This window comes from Eulemur rufifrons, chromosome 8 (assembly GCF_041146395.1).
Source record: "Eulemur rufifrons isolate Redbay chromosome 8, OSU_ERuf_1, whole genome shotgun sequence".
NCBI lineage: Eukaryota > Metazoa > Chordata > Mammalia > Primates > Lemuridae > Eulemur > Eulemur rufifrons.
The window spans coordinates 72,014,324-72,031,624 of NC_090990.1; the positions used below are offsets into that span (position 1 = coordinate 72,014,324).

The 17,301-nt window shown below is 33.1% G+C and overlaps 1 protein-coding gene across 1 annotated transcript in view; it reads right to left on the bottom strand.

The window, feature by feature from the left end:
* Nucleotides 1-17,301, bottom strand: part of HFM1 (helicase for meiosis 1) — a 102,911-nt gene that overhangs the window by 35,185 nt on the left and 50,425 nt on the right. The window contains exons 25-29 of the mRNA XM_069478201.1: nt 15,698-15,783; nt 15,390-15,473; nt 15,098-15,258; nt 13,506-13,609; nt 12,932-13,078 (exon numbers count right to left, since the gene is read on the bottom strand). Of these exons, the coding sequence (XP_069334302.1) occupies nt 12,932-13,078; nt 13,506-13,609; nt 15,098-15,258; nt 15,390-15,473; nt 15,698-15,783 (582 nt within the window). The remainder of the gene's footprint in view (nt 1-12,931; nt 13,079-13,505; nt 13,610-15,097; nt 15,259-15,389; nt 15,474-15,697; nt 15,784-17,301) is intronic.

A 17,301-nucleotide genomic window follows, 5' to 3' on the forward strand; every position in this document is an offset into this window, starting at 1 on the left:
TCTCTCTATCCACAACGTTCTGAAATGTTGCAATTATGCCTTGTGTGTAGATCTTCTTTCACTCACCCTAACTAGCATTAAGTAAGCCTTTTTCATGTACAGATTTATGTCTCATTTCAGGTCTAGAAAATTTTATGAAATTATTTCTTCTGATTTGTTTATTCTTTCTGTTTTTTTTTTCTTTTTCTTTATTTTATTCTTTTCATCTCCTGTCCTAAAATAATGCAAGCATGTTCTTTCTTTCTGGAACATTTATTAGTCAGAGATCAGGCTCCTAAATTTCTCCCTTTGTCTCTTATATTCCCTGTCTTCTTGTCTTTTTGCTTTTATGTAGATGTACTTATTTTATATTCTAGCCCTCCAGTTATTTTTTTTTCCAATTATAGTTTTTACTTTCCTGTGCTTACTCTTGTTCTTTTTTTTTTTTTTTTTATGGCATCCTATTCTGTTTTATGGTTGCAATTTAATCTTTAATTTCTCTGAGGTTACTAATTAAAATTTTATATTAAGTTTTATTACATTCTTGAATTATCCTGTTGCTCTTTCATACACTTCTTGTTTACTTATTTTGGACTTTCACACATTCCACATTTTCCTCAAATATCTGGTAATCCTTGGTTATCTGAATATAAGGTAGTCCTATTATATCCTCATTTCACATATGAGAAAATTAATTTGTACAGAGGTTAAATTACATGCTCAAGACTATGCTGTTAATAAGCAGAAAATTTGAGATTTTAATTTAGGTAGTCTAATTCCAGAGCCTGGTCTCTCAACCATTCTGCCTCCCTAGTTATACTAGCTGCCTTACTTCTCCTGAAAGGATTCATTTCATTTATTTAGGGAAGGAATATATTGTTTTTGAGACTAGGAGGAAATCCTTTGCAAGTTGTTTTGCCATAAAGGATAAAGAGTTGCCTTCATGTCTCAAACCCACCAACTTCTAAAAAGATGCATTTCTAAGTGTTGCCACAAGATGGTGCACAATGACTATACACATTTGCTCCCAGTGGCGACAACTAACTAGGATCTGGTAATCTAACAGTAGAGATTCTGAAGCCTCCCCCAAAATTTCAAGGCAAAGTTGGCAAGTCTTGTCAGGAAATGAGAACTGTAAGTATGCAAGTTTGTTTAGGATACTAGCATATGGATATTAGCTAAGTGACAAGAACTTTTTCCTGTATTTCTGTTACAAATGGAACTTAGAAAATACAAGTGTTCCGCCTAGTCCACCCTACTCCCTACATCCTGAGAATTGTCTGAAATTGTCTTATTAGCAAATACAAGCTTACAGAGATTGATAATTATTAACAGAAGGATAAGGTTCTCAGAGAAAATTAACTTAAGCTGTATTCTTAGGGGTACTTTAAAGTTAGCAGATCCCATATCACTATCATAATCTGAGATGCATGTATTTTCATACTTTTGCCACATATTATATTAATTTACATGTTTATGAAGCCCCAAGTTCCAAGTATTTAAAGTAAATTTATTAAAGATACCAACTAGAAATATATTGAAAGAAAATATTTAAAATTATTTTAACAGGGTCCTCCATCTTTCTTCTTTTTTTTCAAGATTGATTTAGCCATTCTAGGCCCTTTGCCTTTCCATATGAATTTTAGCAGCAGCCTGTGAATTTCTGCAAAAAAACACAGCTGGAATTTGATAGGGATTGTGTTGAATTCGTGGGTTAATTTGTCATCTTAACAATATCAACTCTTTCAATCCAATACATGAACACAACATGTCTTTCCATTTATTTAGATCCTCTTTAATTTCTGTCAGTAGTATTTTATAATTTTCAGCATTCATTTCTTATGCTTTTTTTGTTAAATTTATTCCTAAATATTTTACTCTTTTTGATTCTATTGCACAATTGTTTTTTATATTGATTGTATTCAGTGATATTTCTGAATTTATATATTAATTCTAATAGTGTGTATAGAGTCTTTTGCATTTTCTAGGTACATAACCATGTTGCTTGCAAATGGTGACAATTTCTTTCTTCCCAATCCTATCTCTCTTTTCCTTTTTTTATATTATGGTATTGACTACAACTTCTAGCACAATGTTGAATAAAAGTAGTAGTAGAGAGGATTCTTGGATCATTCTCCATCAATAGGAAAGTTTTAAATATTTTACTATTGAGTATGACATTTGTCATAGGTTTTTATGGACACACTATAATATTTAACAAGTTTCCTTCCATTTCTAGTTTTCTACGAGTTTTTAAAAAATAATAAGTATTGAATTTTGTCAAACATTTTTGACATCTATCAGGAGGATCACATGGTTTTCTCCTCATTTTTTCTGTTAATGTAGTAAATTATATTGAATTTCTGAATGCTAAGCCACTTTGCATACATGGAATAAGTCACACTTAATTGTGCTATATTGTGCTTTTTAAATATATGGCTGGATTCAGCTTGCTAATATTTTGTTAATGACTTTTGGCTCTATGTCCATTAGATATAGATTGCTGAATAATTTCCCATTCTTTTAATGCCCTTCTCAGGTTTTGAAATCAAGGTCATACTGGCCTCATTAAAAAAATAAGAACATTAGAAAATATTCATTCTTTTTCTATTCTCCAGAAAAGTTTGGGTAAGTTTGATATTATTTCTTCCTAATTGTTTGAGAAAATTTACAAATGAAGTCATCCAAACCTTGGGTTTTCATTGTGGAAAGATTTTTAATACTTGCTTCAATTTTATAACCAGTATCAGACTAGTCAGATTTTCATTTCTTCTGTCAGTTTTGGTAAAGTTTTGCTTCTCAAGAAATTTTTTTATTTTAACCCTAAACATGTCAAATTTATTGTTGTAAAGTTGTTAATGTTTTTAGTAACTTTTTGACATCTGTACAATCTGTAGTGATAGCCCCTTTTTCATTCTTGATATTGTTAATTTGTGTTTTCTCTTTTTCTCAATCAGTCTTCACAGGGGTTTCTTAATTTTTCTTTTCAAAGAACCAAATCTTAGCTTTGTTGATTTTTCTCTGTTGTACATTTATAGTCTATATTTCATTGATTTCTGCTTTTATCTTTATTTTTTCTTTCTTGCTAAATTCTTTATGTTTGATATGGTATAATCTTGAGATGAAAGCTTCTTCTTTATGCTTTTTGCATTTACTTTCAAATATATTTTAAACCCTGTAAGTAATTTCAATTATTGTTTTACATAGTCAATTTATATTTAGCCATGTATATTTACCCTTTCTACTGTTCTTCATTCCCTCCGTGATTCCCATGTGTTTATCTGGGATCATCTTCCTCTAAGGAACTCCCTTTAGTATTTATATTAATGCAGGCTGATAAATTTACTAGTAGTGATAAAGTTAGTTATTTTTCTTCTGTCTTTATTTTACTTTCTTTTTTTTATTTATTGAGGTAAAATATACATATATAATATACCATCTGTACCATTTTACAGTTCAGTATTAATAAATACATTTATATTCTTTTTTCTTGCATTCATCTCCTCCTCCTTCCTCCCCTTTCTGGCCTCTGGTAACCACCAATCTACTCTCTATCTTCATGATATTCATTTTCTAGCTCCCAAATATGAGCAAGATTTAACATAATGGCTTCCAGTTCCATCCATGTTGCTGCAAATGACAGGATTTCATTGTTTTTAAGGCTGAATAATATTCCATTTGTATATATACCACATTTTCTTTATCTGTTCATCTGTTGATGGGTGCTTAAGTTGATTCCACATTTTGGCTATTGTGAATGGTGCTGCAATAAACAGGGGAGTACAGATATCTCTTTGATATATTGATTTCCTTTGTTTTGGATACATACTCAATAGTGGAAATGCAGGATCATATGGTAGTTCTACTTTTAGTTTTTTGAGGAACCTCATACTCTTCTCCATAATGGCTATACTAATTTACATTTTCAGCAACAGTATATGAGGGTTTCCCTTTCTCTACATTCTATCCAGCATCTGCTACTGCCTGTCTTTTTGATATAAGCCATTCTAACTGGTGTGAAATTGTATCTCATTGTATTTTTGATTTTCATTTCTCTGATGACTAATGATGTTGAGTGCTTTTTCATACACCTATTGCCCATTTGTATGGCTTCTTTTGAGAAATATCTGTTCAGATCTTTTTAAAATCAGACTATTATTATTTGCTATTGATCTGTTTGAGCTCCTTATATACTTTGGTTATTAATCTCTTGTCAAATGGATAGTTTGCAAATATTTTCTCTCTTTCTGTGGGTTGTCTCTTCACTTTGTTGATTGTTTCCATTGCTATCCAGAAGCTTTTTAGCTTGATGTAATCCTAATTGTCTATTTTTGCTTTGGTTGCCTATTGTTTTTGAGGTCTTACACAAAAAACTTTGCCCAGACCAATGTCCTGGAGCATTTCCCCAATGTTTTCTTCTAGCAGTTTCATAGTTTTGGGCCTTAGATTTAAGTCTTTAATCCATATTGATTTGATTTTTGTGTATGATAAGAGATAGGAGTTTAGTTTCATTCTTCAACATATAGTTATTCAATTTTCCCAGCACTATTTATTGAGAAGACTGTCCTTTCCCCATTGTATGTTCTTGGCCCCTTTGTCAAAGATAAGTTGGCTGTAAATGTGTGGATTTGTATCTGGGTTTTCTATTCTGTTCCACTGGTCTATGTGTCTGTTTTTATACCAGTATCATGCTGTTTTGGTTATTATAGCTTTAGTAAATTTTGAAGTCAGGCAGTGTGATGCCTCCAGCTTTGTTCTTTTCGCTCAGTATTGCTTTGGCTATTCAGGGTCTTCTGTGGTTCCATATAAATTTTAGGATTTGTTTTTCTATTTCTATGAAAAATGTCATTGGTATTTTGACAGGGATTGCACTGAATATGTAAATTGCTTTGGGTAAATATTGTCATTTTAACAATATTATTTCTTCCAATCCATGAGCATAGAGTCTCTTTCCATTTTCTTGTGTCCTCTTCTATTTCTTTCATCAGAGTTTTATAGTTTTATTTGTATAGATCTTTTACTTCTTTGGTTAGATTGATTCCTAGTATTTTATATTTTTAGCTGTTATAAATGGGATTGTTTTCTTGATTTCTCTTTAGGCTAGTTCGCTGTTGGCATTTATAAATGCTACTGATCTTTGTATGTTGACTTTTTTATCGTACAACTTTACTGAACTCATTTATCAGTTCTAACAGTTTTTGGTGGAGTCTTTAGGTATTTCTAGGTATAAGATCATTTTGTCTGTGAATAAAACTAATTTTACTTCTTCCTTTCCAATTTGGATGCCCTTTACTTCTTCCTCTTGCCTAAATGCTCTGGCCAGGACTTCCAGCGTTATGTTGAATAACAGCAGTGAAAATGGGCATTTTTGTCTCGTTCCACTCCTTAGTGGAAAGGCCTTCAATTTTCCCTATAGCTATGTTAGCTATGATTTGTAACATATGGCCTTTATTGTTTTGAGGTACGTTCCTTCTGTATCCATTTTTATGAGGGTTTTTATCATAAAAGATGTTGAATTTTATCAAATGCTTTTTCAGTATCTATTTAGATGATCATATAGTTTTTGTTCTTGATTCTGTTCACGTGATGTAACACGTTTATTGATTTGCATATGCTGAACCATTCTTGCATCCCTGGGATGAGTCCCATTTGATTATGGTGAATGATCTTTTTAATGAGTTATTGAATTCAGTTTGCTAGTGATTTTGTTGAGGATTTTTGCATCAGATTTGTTCATCAGAGATATTGGCCTGTAGTTTTCTTTTTTTGTTGTGTTCTTCTCTGGTTTTGATATCAGGGGAATCCTGGCCTCATGGAATGAGTTTGGAAGTACTCCTTCCTCTTCAGTTTTTATGAAAAGTTTGAGTAGGATTGGTATCAGTTCTTTAAATGTTTGGTAGAATTCAGTAGTGAATCCATCAGGTCCTAGGCTTTTCTTTGATAGGAGACTTTTAATCATGGCTTTCATCTCATTACTTGTTATTGGTTTGTTGAGATTTTCTACTTTTTCATGGTTACATCTTGGTAGGCTGAATGTGGTCAGGAACTTATCCATTTCTTCTAGGTTTTCTAATTTGGTGGCATATAGTTGTTCACAATAGTGTCTAGTAATTCCTTGTATTTTTTAGGTCTCAGTTATTATGTCTCCTTTTTCATTTCTGATATTATTTGAGTCCCCTCTCTTTTTCTTAGGTTAGCTAAAAGTTTATTGATTTAGTTTATCTTTTCAAAAAATTAACTTTTCATTTTGTTCTTCTGTATTTTTATAGTCTCAATTTCATTTATTTCTCCTCTGATCTTTATTATTTCTTTCCTTTTACTAATTTTGCATTTGGTTTGTTCTTGCTCTTCTAGTTCCTTCAGGTGCATCATTATTATTATTTGAAGTCTTTGTATATTTTGATAGAGGTGTTTATTGCTATAAACTTCTCTCTTAGGACAGCTTTTTACTGTATCCCATAGTTTTTTTGGTATATTGTATTTCTATTTTCATTTGTTTAAAAAATTTTTACACTTTCTTCTTAATTTCTTCATTGACCATTGGTCATTCAGAAGCATGTTGTTTAATTTCCATGCGTTTGTGTATTTTCCAAGGTTCCTCTTGTTATTGATTTCTAGTTTTATTCCAATGTGGTAGGAAAAGATATGTGATGTGATTTCTATTTTTTAAAGTTTGTTCAGACTTGTTTTGTTTCCTAGGCTATGGTCTATTCTGGAGAGTGTTCCATGTGCTGATGAAAAAAATGTGTATTCTGCAGTAGTTGGGTGAAATGTTCTGTAAATGTCTCAGGTCTATTAGATCTAGTGTGCAGTTGAACTCCACTGTTTCTTTGTTGATTTTCTGTTTGGATGATCTATTGCTGACAGTGGGGTGTTAAAGTCCCCTACTATTATTGTATGGCAGTCTATCTCTCCCTTTAGATCTATTATTGTTTGCTTTATATACTTGGGAGCTCTGGTGTTGGGTGCATAGATATTTATAATTGTTATATCCTCTTGCTGAATTGACCCCTTTATTCTATCATGATCTTCTTTGTGTTTTTTTAGTCTTTGATTGGAGCATCAATCAGTACTCCTGTTCTTTTCTGGTTTGCAGCTGCATGAAACATCTTTTTCCACATTTTCACTTTCAGTCTATGTGTGTCTTTATAGGTGAAGTGGGTTTCTTAAAGGCTGCATATAGTTGGGGCTTGTTTCTTTATCCATTCAGCCACTCTATGCCTTTTAGTTGGAGAACACTATTACATCATTCAATGTTATTATTGATAAGTAAGAACTTACTACTGCCACATTTTTGCTTGATTTCTGGTTGTCTTGAGATTCCTTGCTTCCTTTCTTCCTTTCTTTGTGGTTAAGTGACTACCACTAGTAATATGTTTTAATTTGCTGAATTTTATTTTTAGTGGATCTATTATAGGTGTTTGCACTGTGGTTACCATGAGGCTTACAGAAAATATAGACATAAGATGCTATTTTAAAAGATGATAATTTATCTTGGATCACAAATAAATAAAAACTAAGGCAAAAAAACCCTAAAAAAACAACAACAAAAAACTCTATACTTTAACTCCACCCCCTCCATTTTGACTTTTAGTTGACTCAACCTACTTTTTTTATATTATCTTTCTCCTTGTAGACTGCTGTAGCTATTATTGTTTTTGATAGGTTTGTCTTTTGGGCTTCATACTAAAGTTATTAGTGGATTGCACACCACAAATACAGTAATAGATTATTCTGGGTTTGTCTGTGTACTTAATCTTACCAGTGGGTTTTATACTTTGAAAAGTTTTCTTTTAAACATTATTGTTTTGTTTTCTTTCTTTCAGACTATAGAACTCCCTTTAGCATTTCTTGTGAGACCAGCCTGGTGTTGGTAAATTCCCTCAGCTTTTGTTTGCCTCAGAAAGACTTTACCCCTTGTTCAAATTAGAATGATAATTTTGCTGGATATAATATTCTTGGATGCCTGTTTTTTGTTTTTGTTTTTTTTCTTTGAGAACTTTGAAATGATGTTCCACTCCCTCCTGGCCTGTTTGGCTTTTGTTGAAAAGTCTGTTACCAGATGAATTGGAGCTCCTTTATATGTTATTTGCTTCTTTTCTCTTGCTGCTTGTAGGATCCTCTCTTTGTCCTTGACCTTTGAGAGTTTAGTTTTCATATGCCTTGAGGTGGTCTTATTTGAGTTGAATCTGTTTGGTGTTCTAAGCTCTTCTTGTACCTGGATATTTATATCTTTCTCAATTTTTTTGAAAGTTTTCTGTTATTATTTCTTGAATAAGTTTTCTACCTTTGGCTCTTACTCAGCCCCCTCTTGAACACCAATAATTCTTAGATTTGGTCCTTTGAGGTAATTTTCTATATCTTGTAGGTGGTTTTCATTCCTTTTCATTCTTTTTTCTTTTTTCTCCTCTGATGGTGTATTTTCAAATAGCTGATTTTGGAACTCACTGATTTTTTCCCTTGCTTGGTCCAGTCTACTGTTCAGATCCTCTAAAGAGTTCTTCAGTTCAGCAAATGTATTTCTCAATTCTAAGATTACCTTTTGATTCATTTTTAGTATTTCAATCTCTTTGCTAAGTTTCTCTCATGAATTTCTGAATTGCTTTTCTGTGTTATCTTGGAGATCACCAAGTTTCATTAAAACTACTATTTTGGCCGGGCACGGTGGCTCATGCCTGTAATCCTAGCACTCTGGGAGGCCGAGGTGGGTGGATCGCTCGAGGTCAGGAGTTCAAGACCAGCCTGAGCAAGAGCGAGACCCCGTCTGTACTAAAAATAGAAAGAAATTATCTGGCCAACTGAAAATATATATAGAAAAATTAGCCAGGCATGGTGGTGCATGCCTGTAGTCCCAGCTACTTGGGAGGTTGAGGCAGTAGGATCGCTTGAGCCCAGGAGTTTGAGGTTGCTGTGAGCTAGGCTGACGCCACGGCACTCACTCTAGCCCAGGCAACAAAGTGAGACTCTGTCTCAAAAAAAAAAAACCAAAAAACTACTATTTTGAATCCTTGGTCAGAGAGCTCACAAATTGCCTTCTCATTAAGGACAGTAACTTGATTTTTGCTTTGTCCTTTTGGGGAGATCCTGGTTCCCTGTTTGCTGTTGTTTCTTGTGGGTATACATCTATGTCTTTGCATTGAAGGATTAGTTATTTATTCCATTTTTCTCTGTTTGGCTTGTTTTGGTTTTTATTGAATATACTTGCTTAGCAAGTCTTTGCCAATAGGTTGCTGCCTCCTTCTCAGCTCTAGGTGGTGTCTTACCCTAGGTTCTCCTCAGCTCTATTACTAGTAAATGGTCAGAGCACTGCCTGTCCCAAATGGAGGAGGTCTCAAAGCGATTATCGTAGCAGTGTGGGAAGGCTGCCTACGGTTTTGTGCCCAGAGGATCCGTGGAGCTCCTACAGGATGGTGCTGCTGAACAGCCACTCTGATTTGGTATCTCCTTTAGCTGAGTTACAGAGCAGAGTTTCCAGGGCTGGGGATGGTAGTCCTACCTCCCCCTCTGTCTCCACTTGTCCTCTCCCTTCAGGCAGTCTTGATGCCTCCTGTGGGTTAAGGCGAGGATAGGTCTTCTGCCAGGGAACCCAAGAAGGTGGGGGAGCCAGTTGACAACCTCAATTTCACTTTTTTTGGTGTAGAAACCACGAGTTGGAGGGAGATTTTCCATGCAATTGGTGTCAGACAAAATGGGGGGAGGGGAGTCATGGATGTAGAATTCTAATTCTCCTGCCATCTGCTCAGAGTTTTTCTACTCTGTGGCCCTGGAAACTGTCTCACCTTCATACTTGAACTCTGGGATGTTGCTGGAGAAAATCTTAGCACTATATATTTGCTTTTGGTTTTCTGTGGGTGGGCAAGGAGTAAAGCCAACTTGCTTCTATGCCACCGTTTTTGATATGCACATTCCCTCCATTTCACTTTCATTCTGAAGGATATGTTCCACTGGGCATAGAAATCTAGGTTGGCAATATTTTGAAACAAATTATGTTATCTTCTGGTTTCCATCATTATTGTTGAAAAGTAGCTATCAGTTTCACTATTGCTCTTTTGAAGGTAATGTACAGTTTTTATATGTCTGATTTTAATATTTTCAGCAGTTTTGCTACCATGTGCCCAGCTGTGGTTTTCTGTGTATTTATCTCTGTTTGGATTTACCAAAATTTGGAATCTATTGGTTTATGTCTTTCATTATTTTGCAATGTGCTCAGCCATTGTCTTTTTGAATGTTACTTTTGTCCCATTCTCTCTCTCTAGTCTGCTTCTGAGACTTTAATTATATATATATGAGACCTTTCCTTGAGTATGTTCTTTTGTGTTCTTTCCATTCTCTTATCTCTGGGCTTCGGTTTGGATATTTTCTATTGATATGCCTTACAGCCCACAAATTTTATATTTGGTTATATCCAATCTAATGTTAAACCTGCTCAACTAGTTCTTCATTTCAGATATTGTACTTTTTCAATCCTAGAAAGTTTATTTAAATCTCTGTATAGATTTCAATTTTCTGGTTAAAATTTTCTATCCTTTCATACATTTGGTCTATTTTTCCTCTATTTTCTTGAAAATATTAATCATAATTACTTTAGTCTTTTTTTTCTTTTTTAGAGACAGGGCCAGCCTTGCTATGTTGTTCCAGCTGGAGTGCAGTGGCTATTCACAGGTGGTATCATAGCATCCTATAGCCTCAAACTTCTCAGCTGAAATGATCCTCCTGCCTCAGCTTCCCAAGCAGCTGGGACAACAGGAGTATACCCACTGTGCCTGGATTCTTTTCTTTATATAGTTGATTATCAGTCATATGGTCTTGTCTTCTTGTAGGTTTCATAATTTTTTATCATATGACAGATATTGTGTCTGTAGTTTACAGATTATGTTATATTTCAACAGAGGGATTTTCCCTTTTCCTTTGTCAAGTAAACATGGTGAGTGGCTGATCATGTAAATCCCTTTATAGGGCATAGCTTATCTAGGCTTTTAATTAAGAACTTGTGGGTCCTTGACTCCTCAGCCCTGGCTGGAATGGTTCCCCCTTCTATAGAACTTTAGTTGCTTTAGTTGTTACTGCTTCCAAAAATCTCTGATGCCCTATAAATTTTTATAACTTATGTAAGTTTTTAAAGTTGCAGCCAAGGAAGCATTGGCCTGCCACAAACTACTATATCTTACCCAGAAATGGAAGCTCTTCTGTCTTCTTCAGAGAGGAAGGGGATGAGTATTCATGGGCTCACAGAATAGTTCTAAATGTGTTCTTCCTACCACCATTCACTGCAGTTACTATCTATCATAACTAATGATACTATTCAGAGAGCATGACTATTTAGGTTACTTTGGTAGGAGCTGCTGCTCTCACATTCTCCAGAACCTGTTAACTGCTTCCCTTAACTGGGCAAAAACAGTGAAATAGAATCACGTGCATGAGAAAAAATTGCATGGTAGATTGCCTATGCCTCAAGTGTTAACAATATTTAGTGTGGGTTTTGTAGATTTAACTAAAGAATCATGTTTTAATAATATTTTATACTATTACAAAACAAAATTAATTTTTAAAAGCTATCCCTAAAAATATAAAATAAAATAAAACAAAAGAATGTTTACATGTATCAAGTTGGTGGCATGGTCACATGCAGAGGACTTAATCCAAGTGATTTTAAAACATATTAATTTGACTATACATGCCTAGTAAGATATAGTCTAAGAAAAAAATACCTGCACGATAATTCTTAAGTTTTAGTAATCATATTAAGAGTGACAGAGTTTGGTGGTATTATTCTTGGACTGTTTATTGTGTGTATAATATGTACAAATGACAGAAAATTAGTGACATTCTATTATTTTTGGAGCCACTGAGAACCAAATTTCTCAGCAGGATAGAAAGCATACAGATAATTGGGTTTAAGTATAAATCCTATAGCCCTAAATGTGATTTAGACATGTAAGTATGAATTCATGATGTATTCTATATTTTAAAACAAAGCAATCAACATATTTCCAAACTCTGTACATGAAAAAAATCTAAGACATTACGATCACTCGATGGCAATGGGCTCCTCTGGGACACAGAATGTAGTCTCAGAAAACTACTATCATTAAAACAAACCAAGGCTCCTTGGAGAAAAGGCTTATTATACATCTGAAGCTAGAAATACACAAGATGAATCTAGAACAGCATATCACCCTGCACAGTAGGGAAGCTGTCAAAACTACTAGAAACAAGTCAAAAAGACTCAGGAGCCAATGTAATATATCTATATGGTATCATGATGGTATATCTACATTTATGAGACAATTTAAACACTGACTCAATATTGGATAATATTAAATAATTTTTAACGTATAAAAGTAATATAGTTTGTATAAAAGTAATATGGCTTTCTTAAAAAAAAACCCCTTACCATTTGCAAATATATAATGAAACATTTACAGAGGAAATAATATGATATCTGAGATTTGCTTCAAAATATGGAAGGGGAAAATTGAAGAAAGGTATAGATGAAACACTATTAGCCATAAATTGATCATTATTTAGGGCAGATAATGAGTACATTAGGGTTCATGATACACTTCTGTCTACTTTTGTGTATATTCGAAAATTCCCATAATAAAAAAATTAATTTATTTTCACTCTGGTTTGTCTTAACAAATCTGTAGATTCTTATACATCACTTATTCTTCCCTAGACAATGGCCATAACAATGGAGTGGGTATCAAAAAGGGAAAATGTATATAAAAAGGCTAATCAAATAATCTGTGCTACAAATATCATCCCAATTTGACAAATATTAACTATAAGAAAGAATCTCTACTAAATACTCTTAATGCAATTATTATGAAACCTAAATATCTAACCCCCGAGTAGCCACAATCTGAGTGAAGCAGTACTATAACCCTGATATTCTTCCCTAGCCATATCTCTGCTTTAATATAAAATAGGAATTAATAGAGCTATTTACCTTTATTGGGTCCTGCTACAGTAGATCTATCTGAATATTTAGAATGGGCAATCTCTGTTTCTGATTTTCTTCGCATAATTATTTGATTTCCAAACCTCTTGGGTCCTAAGTAAAAGACTGTAAATTTCTGCTGAATATCAAGTCCAACTGGAGGGGAAAAAAAGTATACAAATGTTTCTTTATGTCATGTAAGTCCATACATGAGACCATTTATTTCTTTTTATATCTCTTATATTTTTATGAGCTAAGAAGTCCAGGAAATTAAAATATTTTTAAATTAAAAATAGGACAAATAAAAAATTATAAATCCATCATTGTAAAAATAAAAATCTTTCTACAATAAGTAAAATTTAACTATCTTTGGAAAAAATCTATAAATGAACAGATAAAATGTTAACTATATCATCCTGGTGCATGCTATCTTTTCCATATCTAAATACATGAAACATCCTTTAAAGTTTATTCATATTATCTAAATATATTATTTTTACATAATACCATTTTTACTGTTTTTCTATATCAGGATAAAGGAAAGATCTTTACATTCATGTTTTCATTACTTCAGTTAACTTACCAAATTCAGAACTAATTAGGTTTATGCTAAGATCTTCAGATTTAAGAGCTCTCTTCACATCAATCTTTTTGGCCCAATTTCCATCTTTTAGCAAAACAGAATCCCTGAAAAATAGTAATGTATAATTTCAATAGTGACCCAAACCACTAAATAAAATAACATATTAATCTTCAACGGCTGATTACTCCTAAGATAGGTCCTCACTAGAAGTAAAGTGAAATCAATTATTGAAAACTATTTTCCCCAAGATCTAAGGAGAGCAAATAAAGTGACAATGGAGCTATCTTGACCTTAATTTTCTTAACTACAGGTGATTCCAAGTTGCACTGACTCATTTCAGGCTTACCTGGAATGTAAAGTTGCTATCAATAACACATGAACTTGCCCCTGAATCACTACCACTTTAAACTGGCTACACATAAGTTACTTGTATTTGTGAGAACAACTTCAACAGTATCTTTCAAATTGATATGAAATCGTTTGTATCTAATAACATTACAAACAAACCAGCAACAAATTTTGATTAAACTTATTTTAGTCTCATACAGTCAGGACTATCACTAGATTTCGCAGTCACAGAGTACAAAGATTTGTACCATAGCATATTCTCTAGAAGTGTGCCATGGTTAGTTGCAGGAGGGCAGTTACCAGTGAAAGGGATATTCTATTAGTCACTGCAGTCCCTTTAGGAACCTTGCATATGATTTTTTAGGAAAGTATCTTCTAGTATAGCGGCAGCAATTAGGAGAGTCCTATTTCAGAGTCACTGCTGTTCCTGAACTTACACGAATAGTAACATAGTTAGGAGCATAGGTTCTGGAGTCGGAATATTTGGATTCAAATCTAGACTTTGCTATTAACTAGCTATATGACCATGATTAAGGTTTGATTAAGCATAAATCAAACTGATTAAACTCTTTATCTCAATTTCCTCCTCTACAAAATGTGCAGGATGATAGCACCTGTCTCATACAAATATTAAAACAATTCAATACTTGGAACCTACTAAGTGATCAAAAATATTAGCTATGTCTATAATTGACATCTTTAGAGTTTCCTTATGACATCCTGGGAAAAAATAATAGTATTTGGAAAAATGCTGAAGTAAAAATTATAAAATGGCATACTAGACAACTAGGTATAAAGGAGGGTACTTCGTTTATATATTTGACCTGGTTGCCTGGATTCCACAATGGACCTATAGTAGTTTATTAGATTTTAGTTTGGAGATACAAGATATATTTTGAAGTGAGTAGGAGAAAGACTACATCCAAACAGTAGTAAAACCATGGAATGACTAGAGAAAAACAGTGAAATAAAGAAGACCTCTTGAAGGTCATCTATTCACTTGTTTCAGACCATGGTGATAGATTTTATACTTTGTTCATTTGAGTATGAAATATAACAGTTTAAAACAACAGACCCAATGTTAATACCTTCTTTAATAGACAAATAGAAAAACTAACCCATTATTATCTCAGGAAAATATAATTTAATTGATCCCACAGTGATTTTTTTATTCTTTTTTTAGTGGAATTTTTTATAGTATATGCTTAGAAATAAAATCCAAACATTAGAAATTTCACACTTACATAATTTTGTGCTTAAAATAAACTACTTGATTATCTGCATCACCTATGATTAAGGTAACGTAGTGAGAATCCGGTGCTGTTCTTTTAGTTTGTAGCTGCTCAAAGTTTCTTAATATAATGGTCACTAATATTTCTGCTATGGTATCATTATATCTTGCAATCTTTAAAAAAGGATAGGAATAAAAAGTGTTAAAAAATAACCTTACTACTCATATTCAGCTCCAAGACTAGTTATAGGTAGCTTTATTCCTAAAAAGACAATTAAAATATCTAAAAAACAGAAAATATTTACCTGTTCCACTTCAAGTTTATATTTTGGTAGAAACATCACGGTTTCTTTTATCTGGGTTCCAAAAGGGGGATGTCTATTTAGAATCTAAAAATATTTACATCATTATATTTTTACCACAATACTTGAAATTCTTTTGTAAAATAATTTTTTTAGAATCAAGTTTCCCAAAACCTTGATAAGTTAAAATATTTATGACTATGAGAATTAAAATAATTTTTAATAGAAATAAAGATATAAAAGTTAGGCTTTAGAATTTAGATTAGAATTTAGAATTCAGGTAACATTAGGAATAAGTGAATACTAAATACCAGTTCAAGTTCCCTTGCATCTGTTTCTTCTATTTTTTTAAAGGAAATCAAACCAGCATTTACCATTGCATTTGACAGAGTTATACCTGTGGAAAATTAATCAAATAGCAATTTAAAAATAATCCACTTTAAATGAAATCTATACATAAATATTTAACAACTAAGTAAAAAAAATTTTTTTAAAGATCTAGTCAAATAATTAACTTTTAACGTTTTTAAAAAAGTTTTCAGTTGGATTGCTTGGGTTGTGACATTATCCAATTATTCATATTTATTTTTTCAAGCTGAAATGAAATATCCATTTGCTTTATAAAAGAAAGAGGAACTCTCTAGTCCACATACTGACTTAACCCTTAGTTTTACTATACATCATCCACAGGGCAAGTACCAAGAGCTATGTGCTTTTATACTCATGTTTGAAAGAAAGGCAACATGATTCAAAAATCATGCTTAAATGAAGCAAAGGAATATTGCTTCATGAGGCTGTGGCTCTCTGAACATTTCTGTCTTAGAAATATAGTCCTCTCTGTTTCTGTACCGAAATCTGTACCCAAAACTCTTCTGCCTAACACTTCCTATGCCTTTCCATTGCATTTAAGATGAAGTGGCAATTTCCTTACTGTGGCCAAATTTCCTTATCTATATGACTTGACCACAGGCTACCTCTCTCATCTAATTTCCTTACCACTCTCCTCTTGCTGACGACTCCCCAGCCACACTGGCTTTTATTTTGCTCCTTAAATATAGCAAGTTAATTTTCATCTTTGGAACTTTTCTGTTTCCTTATACTTTCAGAAGCTGGAATTTAAAATTCTTACATGCTTATGAATGAATTTACCCAAATCTCAAAATAAAAGATACTGTCAGAAGTATAAAATTCTAAAATATTACCACCTTGTCTAAGGCACATATATTATTCATAATGGTATGACATCCTATTTCCTTATATGTTTAACTGTTCTTGCAATTTCTCTTACTCATTCCTAAGACATAGCTTCTAGTATTCATAATTCCTTAATGTTCATTTCCACTTTCCCTCAAAACTTTCCCTGACTTTTAACTTTTTAGTTTATAGTCACTATTAAAAATCAATTTGTATTTCATTATTTTTTTCACGACACTCAGTAAGAACTCAGATTTGCTTCTTGTTTGGATTCTCTCGCTTTTCTATTGTATGATTTTTTTTTTTCTGGGAAATCTTTGCTTCTTTCTCTTCTGCTGTACTGAGTATGTGTGAGGAATAGGTTAGTGTTCAACAATCTGTAAGGGACAGAATGCAAAGGATGCTCAGACTGATGATATTCTAGAAAGTCAGAAAGATTGGCTTTTTCAAGTATAACAAAACGTGTTAGTAATCATTTAACCAAATTTCAAAATTTTCTGTAAGTTGCTGTTTTCTAAATGTTATATGGAACCTCCTTCCCAATTTAGAACTCTCACCTTTGTGTGTGGGATGGGTTTGGCATTTGGTTTGCCAGGACTTCTCTAGGAAGGTGAGCCTTTCCATCAGGAATCTCTCCCCTATTTTGACCTTACTTTCACCAGCCAATCCCTACCTTCACGTCAGCTCCCAGGACTTCCTAATTCAGCCCTCTGCTATTCCA